Source organism: Sceloporus occidentalis, unplaced genomic scaffold (assembly GCF_023333645.1).
Source record: "Sceloporus occidentalis isolate IW3139 unplaced genomic scaffold, rSceOcc1.0.p SCAF_1, whole genome shotgun sequence".
Taxonomy (NCBI): domain Eukaryota; kingdom Metazoa; phylum Chordata; class Lepidosauria; order Squamata; family Phrynosomatidae; genus Sceloporus; species Sceloporus occidentalis.
Window position 1 is genome coordinate 150,276,611 of NW_028316981.1, and position 21,547 is coordinate 150,298,157.

General features: G+C 39.9%; 1 protein-coding gene across 1 annotated transcript in view; it reads left to right on the forward strand.

The window, feature by feature from the left end:
- Positions 1-1,750: 1,750 nt before the first annotated feature.
- PECAM1 (platelet and endothelial cell adhesion molecule 1) overlaps positions 1,751-21,547 on the forward strand; it is a 55,641-nt gene continuing 35,844 nt past the window's right edge. The window contains exons 1-7 of the mRNA XM_089476950.1: positions 1,751-2,050; positions 2,164-2,190; positions 7,661-7,954; positions 9,097-9,402; positions 13,555-13,824; positions 17,214-17,462; positions 18,825-19,109. Of these exons, the coding sequence (XP_089333076.1) occupies positions 2,017-2,050; positions 2,164-2,190; positions 7,661-7,954; positions 9,097-9,402; positions 13,555-13,824; positions 17,214-17,462; positions 18,825-19,109 (1,465 nt within the window). The 5' untranslated portion in view covers positions 1,751-2,016. The remainder of the gene's footprint in view (positions 2,051-2,163; positions 2,191-7,660; positions 7,955-9,096; positions 9,403-13,554; positions 13,825-17,213; positions 17,463-18,824; positions 19,110-21,547) is intronic.

Below are 21,547 nucleotides of genomic sequence, written 5' to 3' on the forward strand. Positions count from 1 at the left end.
ACACTTCTTGTTCTCTAGCCAGCAAGAGGTGAGCCTCCCCACTCCCCGCCGCCATCTGGGCCATCTAGACTGCTATTGCCCCCTCCAATTGGCAGTAGTGGCTCTCCAGATTTTCAGGAAGGATCCCCTGGTGTTAGTCCATCCAAATAATAGTCAGTCCTGAACCCGCTTCACTCCCAAAATCAGAAGAGATGGGATATGTACAGGCTGATAGATGGATGCTGCTGGTCAGTTGTCTCACTAACCATGGGGTCATCCAGTATGGGAAGGCTGCACACATTCACCCCTCTAGCAACTCCATTCCTGGGCTTTCTCCCCTGGGAAAGAGAAGGAGTAGCCGGAAGGACACCTCCTGCACCGAAAGAGTAAGAGGGCACAGCCAGGTGGCATCCCTCTTCTGGGTGTCACTCAATGCAGTCTGAACCCCCCCAAACCTTTTAGTGATGCCACTGCTGCTGCTGATGTGAGCTGGAGAGCTACATGTTCTCCAGCTTTCCTCTACAGTAAATAGATGATAGATAGATATCAACCTTCCTAATGCTGCGACCTTTTAATATACTTCCTCATGTTGTGGTGACCCCCAACCATAAAATTATTTTTGTCTCGGTTTCTATGACCATCTGAAATATATGTTTTCCAATGGTCTTAGTCGGCCCCTGTGAAAGGGTTGTTTGATCCCCAAAAGGGTCGCAACCCACAGATTGAGAACCTCTAATCTAGCTATTTGCATACAATCCAGATAGCCTGCTTTGGCAGGGAAAGTCCCTTTTAAGCCTCTGTTGTTCCACTTTTTCAACTGCATTTCAAACATCTCAGTTTTTTTCTCTTGCTCCTACTCTCTGCTTTGTCCTGGGCTTACTTCAGCCACTGCCGACTGAGTTCAAAGTGTAGAAGTAGTTTGCATCCTTAACTGAACAGGAGGGCAGATTCTTGCCCTTCCCAATAGTCTCAGGCAAGAGCTAAAGCTTCTAGCTTGTGTGATCTTCTTCATCAATAACTTTCACCATCTTGATGACAGATATTTCATGGCCACACATGTCTCAGTCTTCTTCTGTGAAATGCTGGAGAGTATGCAATTGCCAGTAGATGTTTGCCAGTTAAATGTACTCTGGTAGATATCTGCCATTTTATATAAAGAACAGGTTTTATATGAGATCCCTGCTTACCCTGTAGTTCTAATGCATTTCCATGCATTTTAAACTGATTTTAATGTATTTTATGACATAGTAATTTTAAATTGTTGTAAACCATCTTGAATGTAGGGTGGGACCAAAAAAGAGAGAGATTGACGGGGGATTATATTTTTTACAAGAGCAAAAGATTCAAATAATGCATTTATGGGGATTTTAATTAAAAATGGCTGTCTCTGGCTTCTCTGCACCTATTGAGCATCTTCAACTTCTAATAATAAAGTTGGAGAAAAGAGTGCTTTTAGCCTCACTTGGGGAACCACCCTAACTGTGTTTCACAAAATCTGGCAAAGAAGAGGCATATATGACCAAACTCTATGAAAGCATATCTAAAGTGAGTTACGTATAAATTCAAATGTTTTGTAGTGTACTGTATTCTTATATGGGAAACTGAACAGCCAAGGAGGACTGGCATTAAAATAATGACTCAAATCACCGGAAAAGTGTCACTAGTACTTCTTGTTTTCAAATGTACCTTAAGAAACTGAACAAAGCAAATGCGCTCACTGACTCCCTCAGGAAAAGGCCAGTCACTTCCTGAGCAGAAATCTGCCTGTTTGCAGCAGATAGATCTTCATTGTTTGCCACTTCCAGTTTCCAGTAATGGGAATGATTACTTGACCAGTATCTAGCCAGTCTGTAGCACATAGTCCTGAAACAACATAGCCACTCTGTTTCTGCAACAGCAAGGTCACGCTTCTGAATTTTCGTATCTGGGAAAGAAACTGAAAATCCTTCATGATTGAAGGTCCTTGACAAAGGGATCTACCAGAGCTAATGAACTTTTCCTCATTCTGGAGTTTCATACCTTGATTCCAATGACGAGATGTATTGTGTTTTGCTGTTGATCCTCTTACAATGTAAGTTCTGGGTGAAATATCAGCAGCAGCAACAGCAACAACAGTAACAACTTTTTCTTCCCTCATATTGATTTTTTTGACAATATTGCCTTTGGTGTGTTTTTTACCCCCAGGTTGCAAGCTGAAAGCTCAAGATGGCGGTGAGTTGCAACTTTTATACATCTTTGCAGTCTGAAGACTTTCAGGCTTATTGGGGTAATGAGTTGGATATGGTAGGGGAGAAAATATTCTTAATTTACAAAAGGAGGATTTTGGCCTATTATATTTTGGTGAAAATGTACATGTATATCTGTTAACAGTATTTCTTTTAACAGGATGAATAGAGTGATATATTCTCATGGTTTATATATACATATGTTTATGGTTTTCTCTTCTAATCAAAATCTCCTGGCTAGTGTACCAACCAGCCTGAAATAAGCCGCTAAAGCTAGTGTGTATCAGTTGAGTTTCTTTGCTTTTAGCAGCTACATGGCACTTTAATTCAGACTGAACACTTAGCACTGGAGGAAAGGGATTATTATTATTATTATTATTATTATTATTATTATTATTATTTATTACCTGCCACTCCCCATGGATCAAGGTGGGGAACAACAACACTTAACAGACAAACAATATCGGTTAAAAGATCTCAATAAAAACACACATAAATTTAAAAGAACAAATAAAATATATACGTATTAAAACATTCTCCATTTAAAATTCATCATCATAATTAAACAGCACACCATTTTCCAAACTAAAATCACATGTTCCACTTCTCAAGTTATTCCTTCTCTTTTTAGGCAAGAGATGCAGGTATTGTACAATTACTGGGATGTTTTACTCCAAAGTCAAATATCAGCTTTTGGTGTGACATTAGTTATAAGATGACAGGCACAGGAAATAATGAGCCCCTCCCTGCCTAAATACTCCAAAGGCATCAGATCCCATCTGACCTTGGAAGCTAAGCAAGGATCAGCCTTGGTTAGTACTTGGATGGGAGACCAATGAATATCAGATACTACAGGCTATATTTCAGAGGAAGTAACTGGCAAACCAGCTTTGAGTATTTCTTGCCATAGGGTTGCCATAGGTTGACAGACAATGGGAAGGCACATCCATATCCACCCTGCACTTAATATTATTACCTGTTAGATTTGGTAAAAGCCACCAATTTTTTTTAAGTGATTGGTCGGTCCCCACACACAGCAGCAGTTTTTAAACCTGCTGTAGATCTTATTCATGGTTCTGCTGCACTACATTTAGTTCAGTGCTCAGAGAACATGCAATCAAACATGTGATATATTTTAAAATCCCAAAGTTCTCTGGATTATTTGGTTTCGTTTTAAAGCAAAATGTGGGCAGCAAACTGGGCAAACAGGATTTGTACAATGGGTGGGCTATTACTTACTGGCCAGCACCCTCTTGGTTAGTTCCAACTAGGGTGGATCCATTAAATCAGTTATTGAATTGTGAGTCAATGTGTGCATATATCTAGTCAATTCAATGGGTCTATTCTAGTCGGGATTAATAATAGGATTCAGGTCACTGTATCTTAAAGATACAATATGCTGTATCAGATCATGTAAACACAGCAATTCACAATTCCATGTACACAGCAGGGCTGGATCACCATGCTGATCAAGGTGATCAAATCATTTTTGTACACTTGTGGTTCTCTCTTTAGACCCTTCTTTGTTGACTCCTTGTATCCCATACTGTGTTTTCTTTTATGCATGCGTGCATGCGCGCGCGCACACACACACACACACTCTCTCTCTCTTAATGTATATACCTTCAACTTGCCAGTCAACCTATGGTGACCCCATGAATTTCATGGGGTTTTCTTAGGCAAGGAATACTCAGAGGTGGGTTTGCCATTTTCTTCCTCTGAAATGTAGCCTACAGCATCTGGCATTCATTGGTGGTCTCCCATTCAAGTACTAACCAGGGTTGGCCCTGCTCAGTTTTCAAAATCAGGTGGGATAAATGCTATTTTACAGCTTTCCCATTGCATTTATTTCTATTCCTTTCTTCCTGGAACTACACACCAACTCATCACAGATTATCTTTTCCTCTTTTCCTGTTTTCCCATTGGATCTGTACCTGTCTCAGCCACATACTTTTAATTCCTGGAACCTGGCAGTGGGTTGATATCATTCAGTGCAGTAACTCATGGTGTCACACAGAGCCCATTCACCTCCACCCATACCACACAATACAGAATCTTTGGTAATAGTTTTTGCACTATGTTACTCGTTAATCATAATTTCTGCATATCACTGAACAGTTGTGACATAAAACAACTAGCAATTTTAAAATTATACCTTTAAATAACAATATCATACACACCACCTCAGTGCATTTACATATGCATAGTTTCATATGGTTAAAGTGAAAATTTGATAAAAGGTGATGTTTTTAAAGAAAATTTTAAAAGAAATAAATATTTTTTAAAATTAAAAAAAATATTTTTCTTAAAAATAAAAAAAAATGTGTGAGCAGCAATGGTGTCACTCTCCATTAGGGTATCACTTGATACAGTCCGCACCCCCCACCTTAGTGATACTACTGCCATCTGGCCTGCAGTCTTCTTCTCTTTCAACTACCCTCTGCCTTTCCTAGCATTATTGTTTCAAATCATGCCTTGTCATGATGTGGCTAAAGTACAACAGTCTCAATTTGGTCACCTTGGCTTCCAGGGAGATTTCAGGCTTGATCTGCTCTAGGACTCATTTCTTTGTCTTTTTTACTGTCCATGGAATCTTTAGTGTTCTTCTCCAGCATCACATTCTGCTTTAATTCCACTCTTTCTCTTTTAACGTCCTGCAGTCATTTCTAACCAGAGCTTAGAAATAGCTTGATATATCCAGATTACTTTTAAATTATGAATTACTTTTAAATTACAAAATTTCAAGTATTTATTGATGGATTTTAATATACATTGGTTTTATATGCTCTTTTAACTAATGTTATGTTGTGTCGTTTAATGTTGTCCCCTATGAGTTGTTTTTCATCACCTTTCTTGAATGACAAAGATATTGCTAAGTTGCATTACAATCAGAACTTAACAACTTTACTTGTTTTCTGTATAGCTTTTAGTTAACATTATAATTGCTGGGATGTAGCTCCAGTAAATGATGGCAAAGTAGTACCACATAATTATTGCTGGCTTGTGTTGTGCCTCCTGTTGCTTCATCCATACATATGTTCTTAGAAAGTAGCTAAAAAGTACATATATGAGAGTGAATTGGTGTTTTGTTTTTGTTTTGTTTTTTGAGAAACAGGCAAACAAAGAGTTAATTTTTAAATGTGTAACAATTTAAGTAACAAACTACTGGGGTTTTTAATTCAGTTACTTTTTAAAAGTAACTTTCCTGGCTCTGATAATGGGCCTGAGTCTATGTCCTGCCTGTCCAGGCTTATGCATAGCTTGGAAAATTTACTTTGAGGATTAAAATTCTTCAAATGCTTCACCCAGCAAATGTATTGGCTATGCAGGGTGGGGATTCTATTACTGTCTGCAAAAGTAACTTTTCCAAGCACCAGTCTCTTTCCACCAACATAAAACCTGTCCTCTTCTCTGATACTGTGCATGAAATCTTTCCACTCACAACCCCTTTTCCCCACTATTCTCTCCTTTTGTCAATTCTGTATGGGCTTTGGGCTTTTCTTTTCCTCAGGCCCCTTTCCAAGTCGTGTTCCCTAAGGGCCCCATATCTTACAACACTACTCACTCTCCACCCCCCTTCCTTTAGCTGCCCTGCTTCCACTCTCTCTGCTCTGTATCTTTCCTGCCTTCCGGGACTGTTTCCTCTGTAGCTTCCCAGCCTTCAAATCAACCTATATTTCCTGTCCTTTGTGAAGTTGAAGGCTTTCATGGCCGCAGGCCGGCATCCATAGTTTTTTGTGGGTTTTTCGGGCTATGTGGCCATGTCCTTCTTTTTTGTAGTGATGCAATTGTCTACTCAAGTACACTGAATATATATTTTTTAAAGTTGCTAATACAAAAACATTAAAAATAAAAAATGATAGTGTATGTAAAGAGCAGAGTCAGCACCGGTCAGTTCTGGGATAGGGAAACTACCAACAAATCCCAGGTGCTGTAAACTACATTTCAGAGGAAGGAAATGGCAAAACCACTTCTGAGTATTCTTTGCCTTACAAAACCCTATGAAATTCCTGGAGTTCCCTTAAATTGACAGGTGGCACAAACTTTAATTGGGAGACAATTGGGATTGTGAATTGTTGCTCTTAAAGTTTCAGCAATTGAGACAGCAAAGGGAAGAGCATAATAATATAATCATGTTCATATGTAAATCAGTTATATCAATTGATTGATTGATTGATTATGCTTGTACCATGGCTTTGTTTTATGCAGCTCATCACTCCTTTTGATCCAGTCATGCCAAAACATTGAATGAATGCATTGAAGTTTTTTTTTGGGGGGGGGGGGGAAGGAAGCTGCTCCTTGAGCTCATTTAAATTCCAGAGTTGCTTTCAGAGAGGAATTGGGATGCTGTATGATAGTCTACAATTTCTAGCAAGATTAGGAGTTGATGAGTCATCACTGTCCTCTCATATAATCTCAAAAACCTCTCACCGTTTGATAAAGACGTATGGTGGTGAGTCACCAAAGGAATGTGGCTGAAATGCCACTGGATATTCTTATTCAGAGAGAGGTACATTGTTATCTCAGGTTAACAATGTAAGAATCTTTTGTTTCAAAAAAGCCTATCACCACAGGAGGAAATGATCTGTGGAGGAACAGAAGGAAGGTGTTTCTGTGGAGGATGGAGCTGTGGTAAACCAGTCTTGCTCCATTGGGTTGAAGGGACATTCCCATTCCCAGGCATTACTTGAAAAGTGTCTGCTTGCTTCATTCTGTGCTATCAAAGTATAAACTACAGCAAAAGTGTTAAGATATCTTGTAGTGACCTGCCACATTGCAGAAATAAAGCAGTTTGACACCACTTTATGGCTCCATCCTCTGTAATTCCGGGATCTATAGTTTGGTGAGGTGTTCAGCCTGGTCTGTCAGGGAACTAGGGGTGCTGCATCATGACAGAAATATTTCCCTTCCTTCTCTTGCCTTCATAGAAAGGACTATGGCCTGTTACAGACAGCCAAAATAAAGCTGCTTCGAGTCACAGTGGAGGTATGGTGTTTCAATGATGCATGCGTCCTAAGAGTCCAGAAGCTACACCAAAGCCATGCTCCAGTCTTTAGGGCTGGAGTGTGGCTTTGGTGCGACTTCTGGACTCTTAGGACGCATGCATCATTGAAACACCATACCTCCACTGTGACTCGAAGCAGCTTTATTTTGGCTGTCTGTAACAGGCCTATATCTTCTAAGATGGTAATTGCTGCAAACTGTATGTACATCTTCCAAAAGCACTGGTAAGATGACCCTTTCTTTGGAACAATTGTTTTACTTATATTTCAGTATATGTAGTTTTCACTGTTTCATTGATTGATTAAAATACATTGCACTAATCAACTCAGGTTTCTTGAAGTGGCTGACATTCTTGCAGTGCTATGTATGAATGACTTGGAGCTCATTTTGAAAAAAAGGGCACTGCACTGTTGCTTAACCTCAGTGTCCCTGGCATCTCTCTTCCTTTCTAGTGTTCACCATCCAAAAAATTACACTCTGGGCTAATCCCCCTGACCAGGTGCAGAATGGAAAACCACTCACCCTCAGTTGTTCTGCAGATGTCATTAAGAGTGAACACTTCAGACTGAGTTACATCTTTTCATTTTCCAAGTACAACAAAGTTCTGTTCAACAGCACATCCGAACAAGCCTGGGCACAGTATACAATCCCAAAGGCTCGGTTTTCTGATTCAGGAGAATATGAGTGCACGCTGAGAGCAGAGGGGAAAATAAAGTTCAGTGATCCTGTGACTGTTAAAGTGAAAGGTAGGTGTTTCTTCATTCTCTGGATGTTTTCTTGTCAAAAATTGGTCTGGATGCTAAAACAATGTCGCTGTTTATGCCAGACATTAGAAATGCAGTTGGTTCTCCATAGCCACAGATTCTGCATCCACGGATTCAACCGTCCATGGCTGGAAAATAATCAAAACCAAAGAAGTTTCCACTTGGTTTTGCCATTTTATAAAAGGGACACCATTTTACTATGCCATTGTTTATAATGGGATTTGATTATCTATAGATTTTGGTTTCCACATGGCTCCTGGAGCCAAAACCTGAGTGGATACAAAGGACCCATTGTAACCTGTTATACACAAGTTAACCCTAGTGTGTGATGCTTTGATGCAATAAGTGGGTACCATCAGTATTTTTGTAAAGCAATATGTTGACTGCTGATATTGTTACTTTGGGCCTAACAAGGAATATTTTTTATTTATTTTTATTTAGAGTATTCATACCCCGCTCTTCAGCCACAAAGGCTCCCAAACCAGTTTACAGATAGTTAATTTGACAGTTCCCTGCCCTCAGATTTACAGTCTAAAAAAATATGACACAAAAAGAGAAGGGAATGGCTTCTTATTTTAAGAGTTTTTTTGGGGGGGAGGGGAATAGACCATTGTGGTGAACTTTTTTTGTCCATTCTTGTTTTTTTAAAGTGAGTTTTAAAACAAATAAAAAGTAGTGTGAGTCTCTGCTCATAAGCAATATGATGTAATGTGGTCCTTTTTATAAAAATAACTCTATCCATTAATGCTTAGTAATGACATTCTAAGCTCTGATTTAAATGTATGAAAGACTGATCACAACCTTTCCTTTGTATTAATGTGACTGAGTTTTTCCTAATTCTTTTCCATTTGTTTTTCTACCATATATTGGTGTCCCAAGCAATTGTCACTTTGGTCTTCTGATCTTCATTACTTTCATCTGCTTTTGGTTATAATATTGGTTTTATACAGATGTACATCAGCTTTATTTCTCCCACCCTCTTTTACTTGCTTAACAAGTGTCATGGTATTGTTTAAAGCAGATCAGTGTCCCAAGGGTTGCCTCAGAATGTTTTAAGGAACATCTAGTTTGTCCCTCAAATGAACACATTGATTAATGCCTTCTGATTTTTTCCTTTCCAAAAGGAATAACGAAACCAAAACTGACTGTTCAGAAAGAACAAGTGATGGAAGGAGAGAAAGTATCTTTACGCTGTGAAATACCAGAGGAAAAACCTCCCTTTTATTTCACATTTTATAAAATCCAACAGTCTGCAGTTCCACATATAAAGAACAGAACACAGGGACCAGTCAATGAAAACTTTGCTGACTTTGAATTTCCCATTGAGGCAGGGGACAAGATTTTGCGATTTGAATGTACTGTCGGAATGAATTCAGTGACAGGCCAAGAAATGTCAGAGCCCAGTAACAGAACTATAGTTACTGTTGTTGGTAAGTTGGTCTGATTTTTAACATTTAGACAACCATTTCTACACATTTTATTAATTTGTTTATTTATTCATTCTTATGCCATGACATCTTTTTTTAAAAAAAGGTAGCCTCCATCTTCTACTGTATTAACTGTTATTTATATTTATATGCACTGCAATCATAAGGTTTTTCTAGACTGATCTAAAGAAGTGCAAGTTCTCACAATACCACTTCTTGGGTTATGCCAGGTTTTGCCAGTTATTGTTTCCTCCACAGCCACCAATTCCATTCTTTGCAGAGGCTGTTTGTAATGATTTCTTAGATCTGCACTAAGGCTCTTCCTAATGTGTTCTTCAAAACTGGATCATCATTTGCTGAGGTGGTCCTAAGGTCTGAAGGTCAATTTTTCTCCTTTCTGAATTTTTCTTAAAAAACAACAATAGAGAAAGATGTACAGTGCAAAAGTGTTACATTACTGATGCGCTTTAGCACTATAATTCTTTTTGTTGGTGTTGTTAATTTAATTAATTCCCATATGTTTCAGAATTAAAAAGAAATATCTCTCTGAATTAAAAGGAATAAACTGTTGCAGTTGGTCCTGGGAAATGCCAGAAAATAATCCAGGACAACAGAAACATCATTTGGATATCTACCCTTGCCCCTCCCAGAATGAAAGCAACAAATACTAAAAGCTCCAAATATATTTGCCTCATTTGGAAGAGACCATAATTTGTCATAGCTTTTCTTCCCACCCCCACCAGGCGGAAGAGGGCATCTTCCAAAACAGATGGACAGATCTATTAGACTCTTTTCATTTATTTAAAGATGTTCCATGAACCTGTATGGAAACACTGGTTTTACTCCTGAACTAGGGACTTTATCACATGGAGACGGGCATCCTTATCATGTCCAGAAAGTGTGAGTAAAGTGCTTGTTCAAAAGGCTTTCTCACTATATCGCACTGATCCTGTCATGTTCTTCAGTGAAGTGGAATTGCTTTAACGAGATGTTCCAATAATACCAAATGCTGGGAAATGAGGTGGCAATTCCACTTCATTCACGGGATCAGTGTGATGTAGTGAGAAAGCCTTTTGTGCGATCACTTTTACTCCCACTTTCTGGATGGGATAATGTCTGGATAAGCACAATTTAGTATGAAAGTATTTGCCATGATTACGCAAGAAGCATGGGATAGGGAAGGGAAGTTGACATCTCATCTCCTGTGTAATAAAATCCTAGGAGTGTTCATTAGAATACTTTGATGAAGCTCCCATATTACAGTGGCAAGTTGGAGGAACAAAGACAGGTATAAATCAGATGGATAGAGATTTTTGCATATGCAGATGCATGCATGTGGGTCTATGCATGAAGTTCAGTGATAGGTTTAATTCAGGTGATCACAGCCTGCTACTGCAATACTGTCTTTCTCTGTGTTAGCTGAATTCAGCAAGTGGTTTCAAATGGGCCCGAACAGACAGGCCAAAATAAAGCTGCTTCAGGTCACTTTGGAGGTATGCCTTTTAAATGATGCATGCGTACTAAGAGTCCGAAAGCTGCACCAAAGCTATGCTCCAGTCCTTAGGACTGGATTGTGGCTTTGGTGCGGCTTCCGGATTCTTAGTACACATGCATCATTTAAACAGCATACTTCCAAAGTGACCTGAAGCAGCTTTATTTTGGCCTGTCTGTATGGGACCATCTGGAGTGTTCTTTTGTGCATGGTCATTCTGAAGGATTTTGAACCATTTTTGTATTGTTAAATTATCACATATAAATGCAATGGAAAAGTAATGTAACAGTGACCAATGACTCTTCAAATGACAAATAAAGAGTAACATGAGTTATTCTTATTTTAAAAAGGAAAAGGGCATGGCATGAATAGCATTCATAATTTAAAAAAATATATATATTATAAAATAAAATTCCAAACTCTCTTCCACTACTCTTGAGCTGCATCCACATTGCACAATTATAGCACTCTGACACTACTCTTACTGTCAGGGCTGCATCCTATTGAATCCTGTAGTTTGTGGAGGCACTATTGCTTTCTGATGGTGAATTCTAAGTCCCTTCCCAAAATACAAATTCCAGGATTCTACAGGATGCTATATTTGTACAATGTGGATATATCTTTGTTCTGATCCTGCAGAACAGTACCTATATTCTTGGTTATGCATAAGCCAACCATCAGTGCCACTCTATTCTGCTTTGGTCAGGCCCCACCTGGAATATTGTGTCCAGTTCTGGGCACCACAATTAAAAAAGGACATTGAGAAACTGGAGCGTGTCCAAAGGAGGGCGACTAAAATGGTGAAAGGTCTGGAAACCATGTCTTATGAGGAACGACTCAGGGAGCTGGGGATGTTTAGCCTGGAGAAGAGAAGGTTAAGAGGCGATATGATAGCCCTGTTTAAATATTTGAAGGGATGTCATGTTGAGGAGGGAGCAAGCTTGTTTTCTGCTGCTCCAGAGACTAGAACGTGGAACAGTGGATGCAAACTACAGGAAAAGAGATTCCACCTCAACTTTAGGCGGAACTTCCTGACAGTAAGGGCTGTTAGACAGTGGAACAAACTCCCTTGTAGTGTAGTGGAGTCTCCTTCCTTAGAAGTCTTCAAACAGAGGCTGGATGGCCATCTGTCGGGGATGCTTTGATTTGGATTTCCTGCATGGCAGGGGTTTGGACTGGATGGCCCTTGTGGTCTCTTCCAACTCTACGATTCTTTGATTCTATGATCCTTTAGATGGCTAGAGGAGTGAGCCCTGTGTCGGGTGTTGTGCATTCCTGCATGGCAGGATGTTGAATTAGATGGCCTTGTGGTGCATATCAATTCTATGTCCTGTGCAAAAACGAAGGTTGTGCCTAAGCGGCAGATGGAGATACAAGGATGCTGGTTATTGTGCCTAATTTAAACGAAGCCCTGAATTCTATTAATAGCCCATTGACAATATACTTGTTGAACTAATGGGAATTACACATATTTTGCCTCACCATTCAACACTCAATTTCATGGGTCTTCTCAGTTGGGACTACTGATAGGATTTGGGTCTGACAGGGAGTCCACAGGGGGTGCAGAAGGGAGGGGAGTTTCTGTCACCTTCTCTCTCTGCAGCAAGCTCTTCCCAAATATTTTTCTTCCTCTTAGTGAGGCTCACATCTTGTTTCAGAGCTCCAGCCATGAGACATCTCTTTGGGAAGAGGAGCTGCTTAGAAGGAAGGTATGGAGCCAAGCGCCTTCTGTGCATCTTCCTTCCTTGCTCTCATTCTTCCTTAAATCAGAACTGCTCTGCATTCTGTGTGACCACGGCACACAGTCTTCAATAATTTGTATCATATTACAGTCGGCCCTCCACATTTGCAGCTTTGACTTTTGCAGATTTGATTGTTCATGGATTTTATTAATATGTTCTCTCTAGGAATTTCTAAGTCCTCCAGGGCAACTCTGTCGTCAACTTCTGCAAGAAGTTGTGCTGGAGGACCTACAGATTCATAGAGAGAATACTTTTCTAGGCATTTGTAGGTCCTCCAGCACAATTCAATAGTCAACTTCCAGCAGATTATGATGACAGAGTTGCACTGGAAGACCTAGAGATTCCTAGAGAAGTTCTTTCAGGTAAAAAAAATCCCCCCCCCCTTTCACGGGGGTCCTGCACCCCTAACTCCAGCAAATGCGGAGGTTGTCTTTTTATTGTAGTTGTCTTTTTATTTTAATTACCTGTCACTGGTACATCCTCATACTTAACCATTACGCAAAACAGACATTATTACATGTTTAATGTTGCTCCTGCATTCTTTGGGGGGAGGGGTGGGATTAATTAAAATATTAAAAACAGGTACTTTGCTATGTAAAATGCTTTGTTTCTATTTGTCTTACATTATGCCAGAAATCATAATTAAAATATTATTTTAAACAACCCAATGACACCCTTGCTCCAGGTGTTAAACTTTAAAAAGTAGAAGGAACAATCTCAAATTTTTGGCACTGGATTCATTCCTGAAGTCTTTCCTTTCAAAAATCATGGATTTTAAATCAAATAATTCTTGACAGATCTCTTTTACATTGGTAGAGCCTTTTTTTGGCAGGAATGAATGTCAAAGAATGTGAATTCCTATTACATTCTTTAATATATTTTATGTATGTTTTGTTTTGTTTCTTAATCTTTCCCTTCCAGAACCATTTACCAATCCAATTATAACAATCCACCCTCCACAAAACATTACAGAAGGAGATAAAATTGACATTGAATGTACAACTGTCCTGGGTTCTCAGGGTCAAACAGAGATTTTAATCCAGAAGAACAGAACCATCCTTAACAGTACAAAGGGAAGAGAGAAAGTGACATACTCCAAAATAGCCACCATGGAAGATAATGACAACTACACGTGCAAAGCGGAACTGGGGAGCGTGTCCAAAACCAGTGTAGCAAATGTGGTGGTGACTGGTAAGAGTTTTCTCTACCTCACCTGTGTTAGTATTGCATGGCAGGCTTCTGCACAACTTTCTTTCTTTCTTTTTTGTAAATTAAGTTGGGGAAAGTAATAGTACTGCACTTTTCTATTTTCATCAAAGCTTGCCTATAATTTACTTACTTATTTCATATCCCCTCTTTCTTCTAGCATGGGACATCAAGTTAAAAACAAAGCCAACACATCTATTTGATTTTTTAAAATATTAATAATAAATAGATATATTAAAAATACTAAACCACATCAGTTAAAAATGTAGTAAAAAGATAAATGCATAATATACATCATTAGAAGGAGTCTTCAGCTAAAGTAACTTAAAAGCTGAAGACTTGTCTATATTAAAAAGTCTTTGCCTGCCAGCAGAAAGGGAATAGATAAGGAAAAACAGCCTCCCATGGGAAGGAATTCCTCAAGTTCAGAGCAGCCACTGAGAAGGATCTCTTTATCCACACCAAATACACCCGTTATAGTAATAGGACAGGGAGAAATCCTTCCTTCAAAGAACCTATAATTTAGGAAGGCTCATAGAAGATGAGGAAATCTTTCAGGTAGCCTAGATACAAGATGGAACCTTGTATCCAGTTCTGGCACCACTGTTGAAGAAGAATATTGTAGTCCCCTTTTGGTCCCTTCCAGCTCTGTGATTCTGACTCTGTAAGCATGTGCTTAGAATACCTAGGTGTTAAGGATATGAATCTTGTCAACTGAAGGTCTTGAGACTTAGGTGAGAGTTCTGATCAATGTGCCTCTTTCACTCTCCATAACCATTAATCAATCGGTGCAGGGTCAGCTCAAAAAGGGTGATTGCGAGGAGCACAGGGGAGTAAGAGTTTCACCATTTCTGTACACATTATTTCTATACTTTCCATTTCATTCCTCCCAACCCACAAAGAAGGTAGCATTCTACCTCTCCAACTTCAAATGCAGTATGTGCCTGTGCATGCATGTGTGCACTAAACAGGTTGGGTGGTGAATATATCTGAGTAGCTCTCTAGGGGGCTGAATCTATTTTGGGGGTAGGGATCAGGATTTGGGCTAGGTTCTTTAAAGTTCAGAATGGATTTTTTGCCCTCCCTGACATGGAAGTCACTAGCAGCTGCAGCAATTCATGTGATGTTTCATTCGGCCTCTAGGCAAGCTGCAGCAGTCTGAAGGCTATGTAAAGCCCCAGATTTTATCAATTTCTGATTACCCAGCTGGGGCTTAAAGACTCCACACAAATAACCCAGGGGTATTTTCAAGATCTGTAAATTGTTGCTATATATCAGGGCAGATGTGTTTTTAATTTCCTGAAGGACCAACCCTTTAATGTCTGATGTGCCATTAATTGTGCCATTTTATTAATACATATTGATAATACATACAGACAGCCAAAATAAAGCTGCTTCAAGTCACAGTGGAGGTATGGTGTTTCAATGATGCATGCGTCCTAAGAGTCCAGAAGTCGCACCAAAGCCACGCTCCAGCCCTAAGGACTGGGGCGTGGCTTTGGTGTGGCTTCTGGACTCTTAGGATGCATGCATCATTGAAATACCATACCTCCACTGTGACTCGAAGCAGCTTTATTTTGGCTGTCTGTAACAGGCTTGAGTACCTTTCTATGGGGGCAATAAACTAAACTAATTGGATGAAAATATTAGGCAAAAATTATTCCCATCATCAGTGAATCAGTATGTAAATGAACAGGTGCACTAGGACAATTTTAACAAGAATAAATAATCCAAAGTCCCCTCATGGGTGGTGTGGCAACTCCTGATCTATGAGACAGTTAGAGGTTAGAGGTGATAGAAAATGCTAAAAAGTTATTTCTTAACTGGGTAGTAATGATTGTGATGATAAGTATGGGCCTCTGAAGTAAAACCAGCAGCAGGAGGAAGGTTGAGTTCGAATGAGGCTCAAGAAGAGTGAAGGAGTCACTCCCACTGTGTATGTTAGGCAATAAAAGGACAGTAGGCTGAGGAGCTCCTCTAGAAGAACTTATATTATATACAGGACACTGTTTATATTAATGTGAGCTGAATTTCTTAATTATGCAAGCAATGCCACCTGAAACAGTGGTGACATAAGCACCAAAATCCACATTTATAATTACACCAGCTCAAATGATCACAACTTTTCCTAAACTATTTCATTAGACAAAGATGGTAAACAAAGTAGGAAGGGGTGGAGGAGGAAAATCTAGTTGATATTCTGTATTATGTCCAGTCTTAAATCAGAGAAGGCCATGTGGTCATTAGCATAAATGTGATTGCTAGTCTCAACAAGAGAAGATTCGGATGACTAAACAGTACAGCAACACTTAAACCCCATCTACTCAATGAGTCTACTCTAGTTGGGACTAGCGATTTAATCTAGGCTGTTTAGATTAGATTATTTTGTAATCCCATCTCCTAAAAACTGACTTTAATCATTTTGTTCCATATTAAATGGTTTAATAGTTTTATTCCCTATTATAGAAATGGACATCCAAGACAAAGAAGTATGCAAAACTCACAACTCCCCATTGCTTTGGGTTCTGTACTGCAGTCCAATGCACGTTGAGTGGGATTTACTTCCAGGATAGGATTGCAGCCTCAAAGTATTGGTCAAATTACCTATTGATTAAAATAGTAAATATTTTTATTCTTAGTAATAATATTTTAGCCATACTAAAGATTATAATTAAAAGGAATATGATGGGTGTAAAACAGGCACAATCCAATAAGCGTTTCAGACACTTACTCAGAACAGTCATTCAGTGTTCTAGTGTCTACACTTAGTAAGGACAAGAAGTTTAGGGCTAGCATTGTCTTTCTTTATTACCAACACTACAGTTTGACCAATGGAAAAATATTATATTTCCACAATAGAAATTCTATGTGAAAGGATCCCTTGCCCTTATTAAATAATAATATTTATTACATTATACATTGATCATGTGGAAAGATCCTAAGGTGGGTTACAGACCGCCCTCAAGCGGCTGTTTTCCCGCCGCCGCCATTAGCTGCGGAGGGAAGCCCCAGCATCCAGACCATGAGGCTTCCCGGCGCAGCAAAAAAGGAGCATCGAAATGGCGCTCCTTTTCAAAACGCAGAAGTGGCGCCGCGAGGGGCAAAGCACACCCTTGTGGCGTCACTTCCACTGCGACACGTCTGGACGCCATGCGTCCAAGATGTCAAAATGGCGGCGCACATGCGGATGGGTGCTGCCATTAAGGACGCGCTCTGCGCGTACTAGGAAGAAGGGTCGTGAGGAAGGTAAGACCCTTCCTAACCCTAATACGGCCCTTCCTAACCCTAGTACGTGCAGAGCGTGTACTTTATGGTGGTCTGTAACCCGCCTAAGTGTCTTGATTGACTATGTGTTTCCTCCTTATATTTTGCAGAACTGTTTTCCAGACCAGAATTGATTGTTCAAAAACCAAACTTGGATGAAGCCAGCTTGTTAGTAGTACAATGTCAGGTTAATGGGCCTCAATCAATAGACATCTTTCTCCTGAAGAACAATAAAGTATTGAGAAACTCCAGTACCTATATACACAGAGCCCAGGTATCTGATAGTGGAGCCTATGTTTGTAGGGCTGAAGTAAAAGGGATTGTCAAGGAGAGTGACCCAGTCTTGGTACGTGTTTATGGTAAGTGGATTTTATCTTCTTTGATAAGCATAAGCAAGCAATGATTATTAGAACAGAAAAACAACAACAATCATTTCATATCAGTCAGTGTGAAGAGCTTGGGTAGTTATTTGATCACAGATTTCCTCAGTCAAATGCATGGGAAAGGACTGATGGAGTGCTCACAGAATCTGATCCACTTCCATAAGAGCACAACCTAACCCCCTATGTAGAAAAGAGAGAGGAGCTCAAATGGAATGAGTAGAACATGTGTATGGAAGGCATTTTGCATATAAAGGTCAGTGCCCTACTGGGTGGGCTGAATAGGGAATGTTTGGGGAAGGGGATGGAAGAGGACAGGGCTCCATTTTTCTTTTTGTTGACTGACCAAACATGCTGGTCCTGATAATGGCAATTCTTGAGAGGTGATGCCATTGGGAGATGAGCAGGACTGAGCCTGAGACTCCATTTTCAGTCAAGTGAGCCAGATTTTCTGTAGCATACATTGACTTGGGAGATTTTGTACCCTTATACTAGAGATGGGAATCATGCAGACCTCTAGCTATTATTGCATTGCATGGCCCATCAGATTATTATTATTATTATTATTGTAGTTTATTTTTTATAGTGCTGTAAATGTACACAGCGCTGTACATACAAATGATCAAATCAATAAAAATGAAACCTGCCAATGGCGTACAATCTACAAAATACGTATAAAACAATAGGTAATAATATAAGATAGAATTGGTTAAAATAAGCAGGCAACAGTTAAAAACATCAACATGAACTATCCAATCAAATATCAGATAGATAATCACACAGTGCCTGGGAACGCTTCCCTGAACAAGATAGTCTTCAACTCAGATTTAAAAGTGGTCAAAGAAGTGATGATCTGTGTTCGTGGGGGTAGAAGGTTCCAGGAGTGAGGAGCAGCAAGTGAGAAGGGATGAATACCGGATGGGGCAGTAGAGATTCTAGGCTGGGACAGCAGACCTTGACTACTAGGATGGAAGGTATAAGTGGGAATGTACGGAGAAAGAAGTTCAGACAAATAAAGAGTGACCAGCCCATGCAAGGCTTTAAAGGTCAACAACAGAAGCTTATACAACAGAGCCAGTGATGAGGAACACTAGGAGCTGCATCCCAATTCCCACCTTTAGGCTAGTGAAAAGAGTGATTTTGAGCATGTACAGAGTGCCTTTAATCCACACTGTGTCATCACAACCAGTTCCATTTTGCATTCTGGATTGATTTGGGGTGGGCAATCTTCAAACACAGAGTGCTTCCTGTCAATTTTGTGTACCTTCACTCTTCATTTAACAACTTTAAATTGGATCATTTATGTACCCACTTAGGTTCTAATTTTGCATTCCTTTTCAGCTCCGGTTTCCAAGCCAGTCCTTTCCCAACCAGTTTCCCAAGTTGCAGTGCTTGGGAAGTATTTTATTTTATACTGCAATTCCTCACAAGGAACTCCACCTATAATATATACTCTCTACAGAGGAAATGTGTTTGTTAAGAACAAGACTGTGGAAGCAAAAAATAAAGCAGCAAAGTTTGAGGTTCAAGCAATGGGTATGCATCCTCTAGAAGAATACTCGTGCCATGCTCAAAATGGTCATTCCCGTACAGAAAAAAGCACTGGGTTAAACATTACAGTGATAGGTAAGTGTTTGGGATGGGTTGGTGTGTTGCTCAAAGGGATGAGGTGGTTTGGGAGGTTTAGCAGATTAAAAGTAAGAAGTGGCAATTAGAAGCTTGAAGGCCCAATGTAGTCCCAAAATGTTTTCCAGCTTATCCTCAGTATAGCTCATGAGGCATGACTGACACTCACTACTGTTGTGGATGTCAGCCATTTTTTCTTAAACCCAACATCTTTTACTTTAACTTTTACTTTTTACTTACACATTCTTCCAGAACAAGATTCAATAGTGCTCATGTATAAGTCTAGAAATTTTAGTAAAAAAAATGATCCAAAAACCCTGAGTTGACTTATCCAAGGGTCAATGTAAGTACTGTACTTTAACTCTCATAAAAAAGGGAACCATGGCCTGGTGAAAAGCAAGTGTGTAATCTGTTGTGGAAGCACTGACCCCACACTCTACTCTCTCATCCATCCAGCCTTTAGTGTGAGCACAAACAGTTATAACTGCTGGAATTTTGTAAGTCTTTTGGCATTGTTTTCTTTTGCTTCATCCTTTAGATTCTTTGTTACATGTTCCTATATTTTACCCTCAACTTATTCATGAGTCATATCAAAATCCATAATTTTGACACCAATACCTGCTTTTCACTAATACCTGAATTTGACTTAGGGGCTTATAGCTTTGGCCAATAAGATGGCTTACTGCTTCTGGCTTCAATTCTGAATCCAGGTTGCCTCCAGATGTTACCATAGCTAAATCACCACCGATCTATGTGGGATGCTGCTGTCCAGATGCATCCCAGGTCGAAGCCTTGCTCAGCCCACACTGTTTTGAAGTTGTATGTGTGTGTGTGTGTGGGGGGGAGCTTCTGACTTAAAAAATTGGCCAGCTGAGTGAGGCTTCAACCCGGTATGCATCCAGGCGGCAGCATCCCATGTAGATCGGTGGTGATTTAGCTATGATAACATCTGGGGGCATCCTGGATCCAGAATTGAAGCCGGAAGGGGTAAGCCAGCTTATTGGCCAAAGCAATAAGCTCCTTATAGTTGAGAATATACAGTAGGCATGTCCCGTTATAAGGTTAAGAGTACATTACCTTAGAGAAATTGCGTTGTTGTTGTTGTTGTTATTGTTGTTGTGTGCCTTTAAATCCTTTAAATCCTTATGGTGACCGTAAGGCAAACTTATCCCAGGTTTTCTGGAGCTGAGAGCGTGTGACTAGCCCAAGCTCACCCAATAGGTTTCCATGGCTGAATGAGGACTCAAACCCTTGTCTCCAGTGTCATGGAACCTTATTGGACTCATTTTTCTCCTCATTATGGGCATGGGAAGGGGCCGCTCGGGGCTGCAGGAGTCTGAGAAAAAACGCATTTTACCACACTTCAAAGTGTCCTCAAAATGGCCCCATTCTGTCACCTGGCGCCAAGCTGTTCCCATTCAGGACTGAGGACCATCCTTTGCTTCGGTCGGAAATCTTATTGGGAAAAAATGAGTCCAGTAAGGTCCATAGTCTAACACTCAAACCACTACATCATGCTGGCTCAGATCATTTTATTACTACAGGTTAAATGTTATACTTTTTTCACTATAGCCCTTAACAGTGGTTTTACATGGTTTAGGCTGTGTTTGCTTCATTAAGCTCCTGTGCTACCTTAGAACTCACCTTAGAATTCACTAATAAGCTCATACTGGTTGCTGCCATCATCACCATCATCTTCATCATCACCACCATTATCCCAGGGAACAGCAGAATTGAAGATAATGAGAGTGATCTACAAACTGAGACTCAACATCAGTGGGGAAGAGGAACAGTTATGGTTCTACTGGTGACAGATGCTCTGACGCAGTTCTAAATGGGCAGAGAATGAAATCACCATATATAGGATCACAGTAGCACAACTACAGAAAACAACAGTGCTTGGGACATGCCACATTATCTAATGATACCTAATTGATTACTAGATTCTTGGATAGAATCATTGATGGTCCAAAACTCCAATCCACATTTGTGGCTTTGACTTTTGCAGCTTTGATTATTCATGGATTGCCTTATTTGATTACTATGCTCTCTCTATGAATCCCTAGGTCCTCCAGTGCAGAACTAGACATTCCTAAAAAAACGCACCCACTTCTCTAGACATTTTTAGGTCCTCTAGTGTAATTCTGTGGTCCACTTCCAGTGGATGTTGACCATAGAGTTGAGCTGGAGGACATAGAGATTCCCAGAAAGGTGTTCTCTCAGGTTTTAAGAAAGTGCTTTTTTATTTGCAGTTTTCCCAGTTTCATGGCAGTCCTGTGCCCCAGTGAATGTGGAGTGCCCAATGTACCTGGTAGATTGAGAAACTGAAATGATGATGATGATCATAATAACAACAGCAGTAGCAACCTCAACATATTGACAGAGGTCCCTTGCCATCTAATGCTGTCTAGAAATAAATTCTGTCTTGTACAATTCAC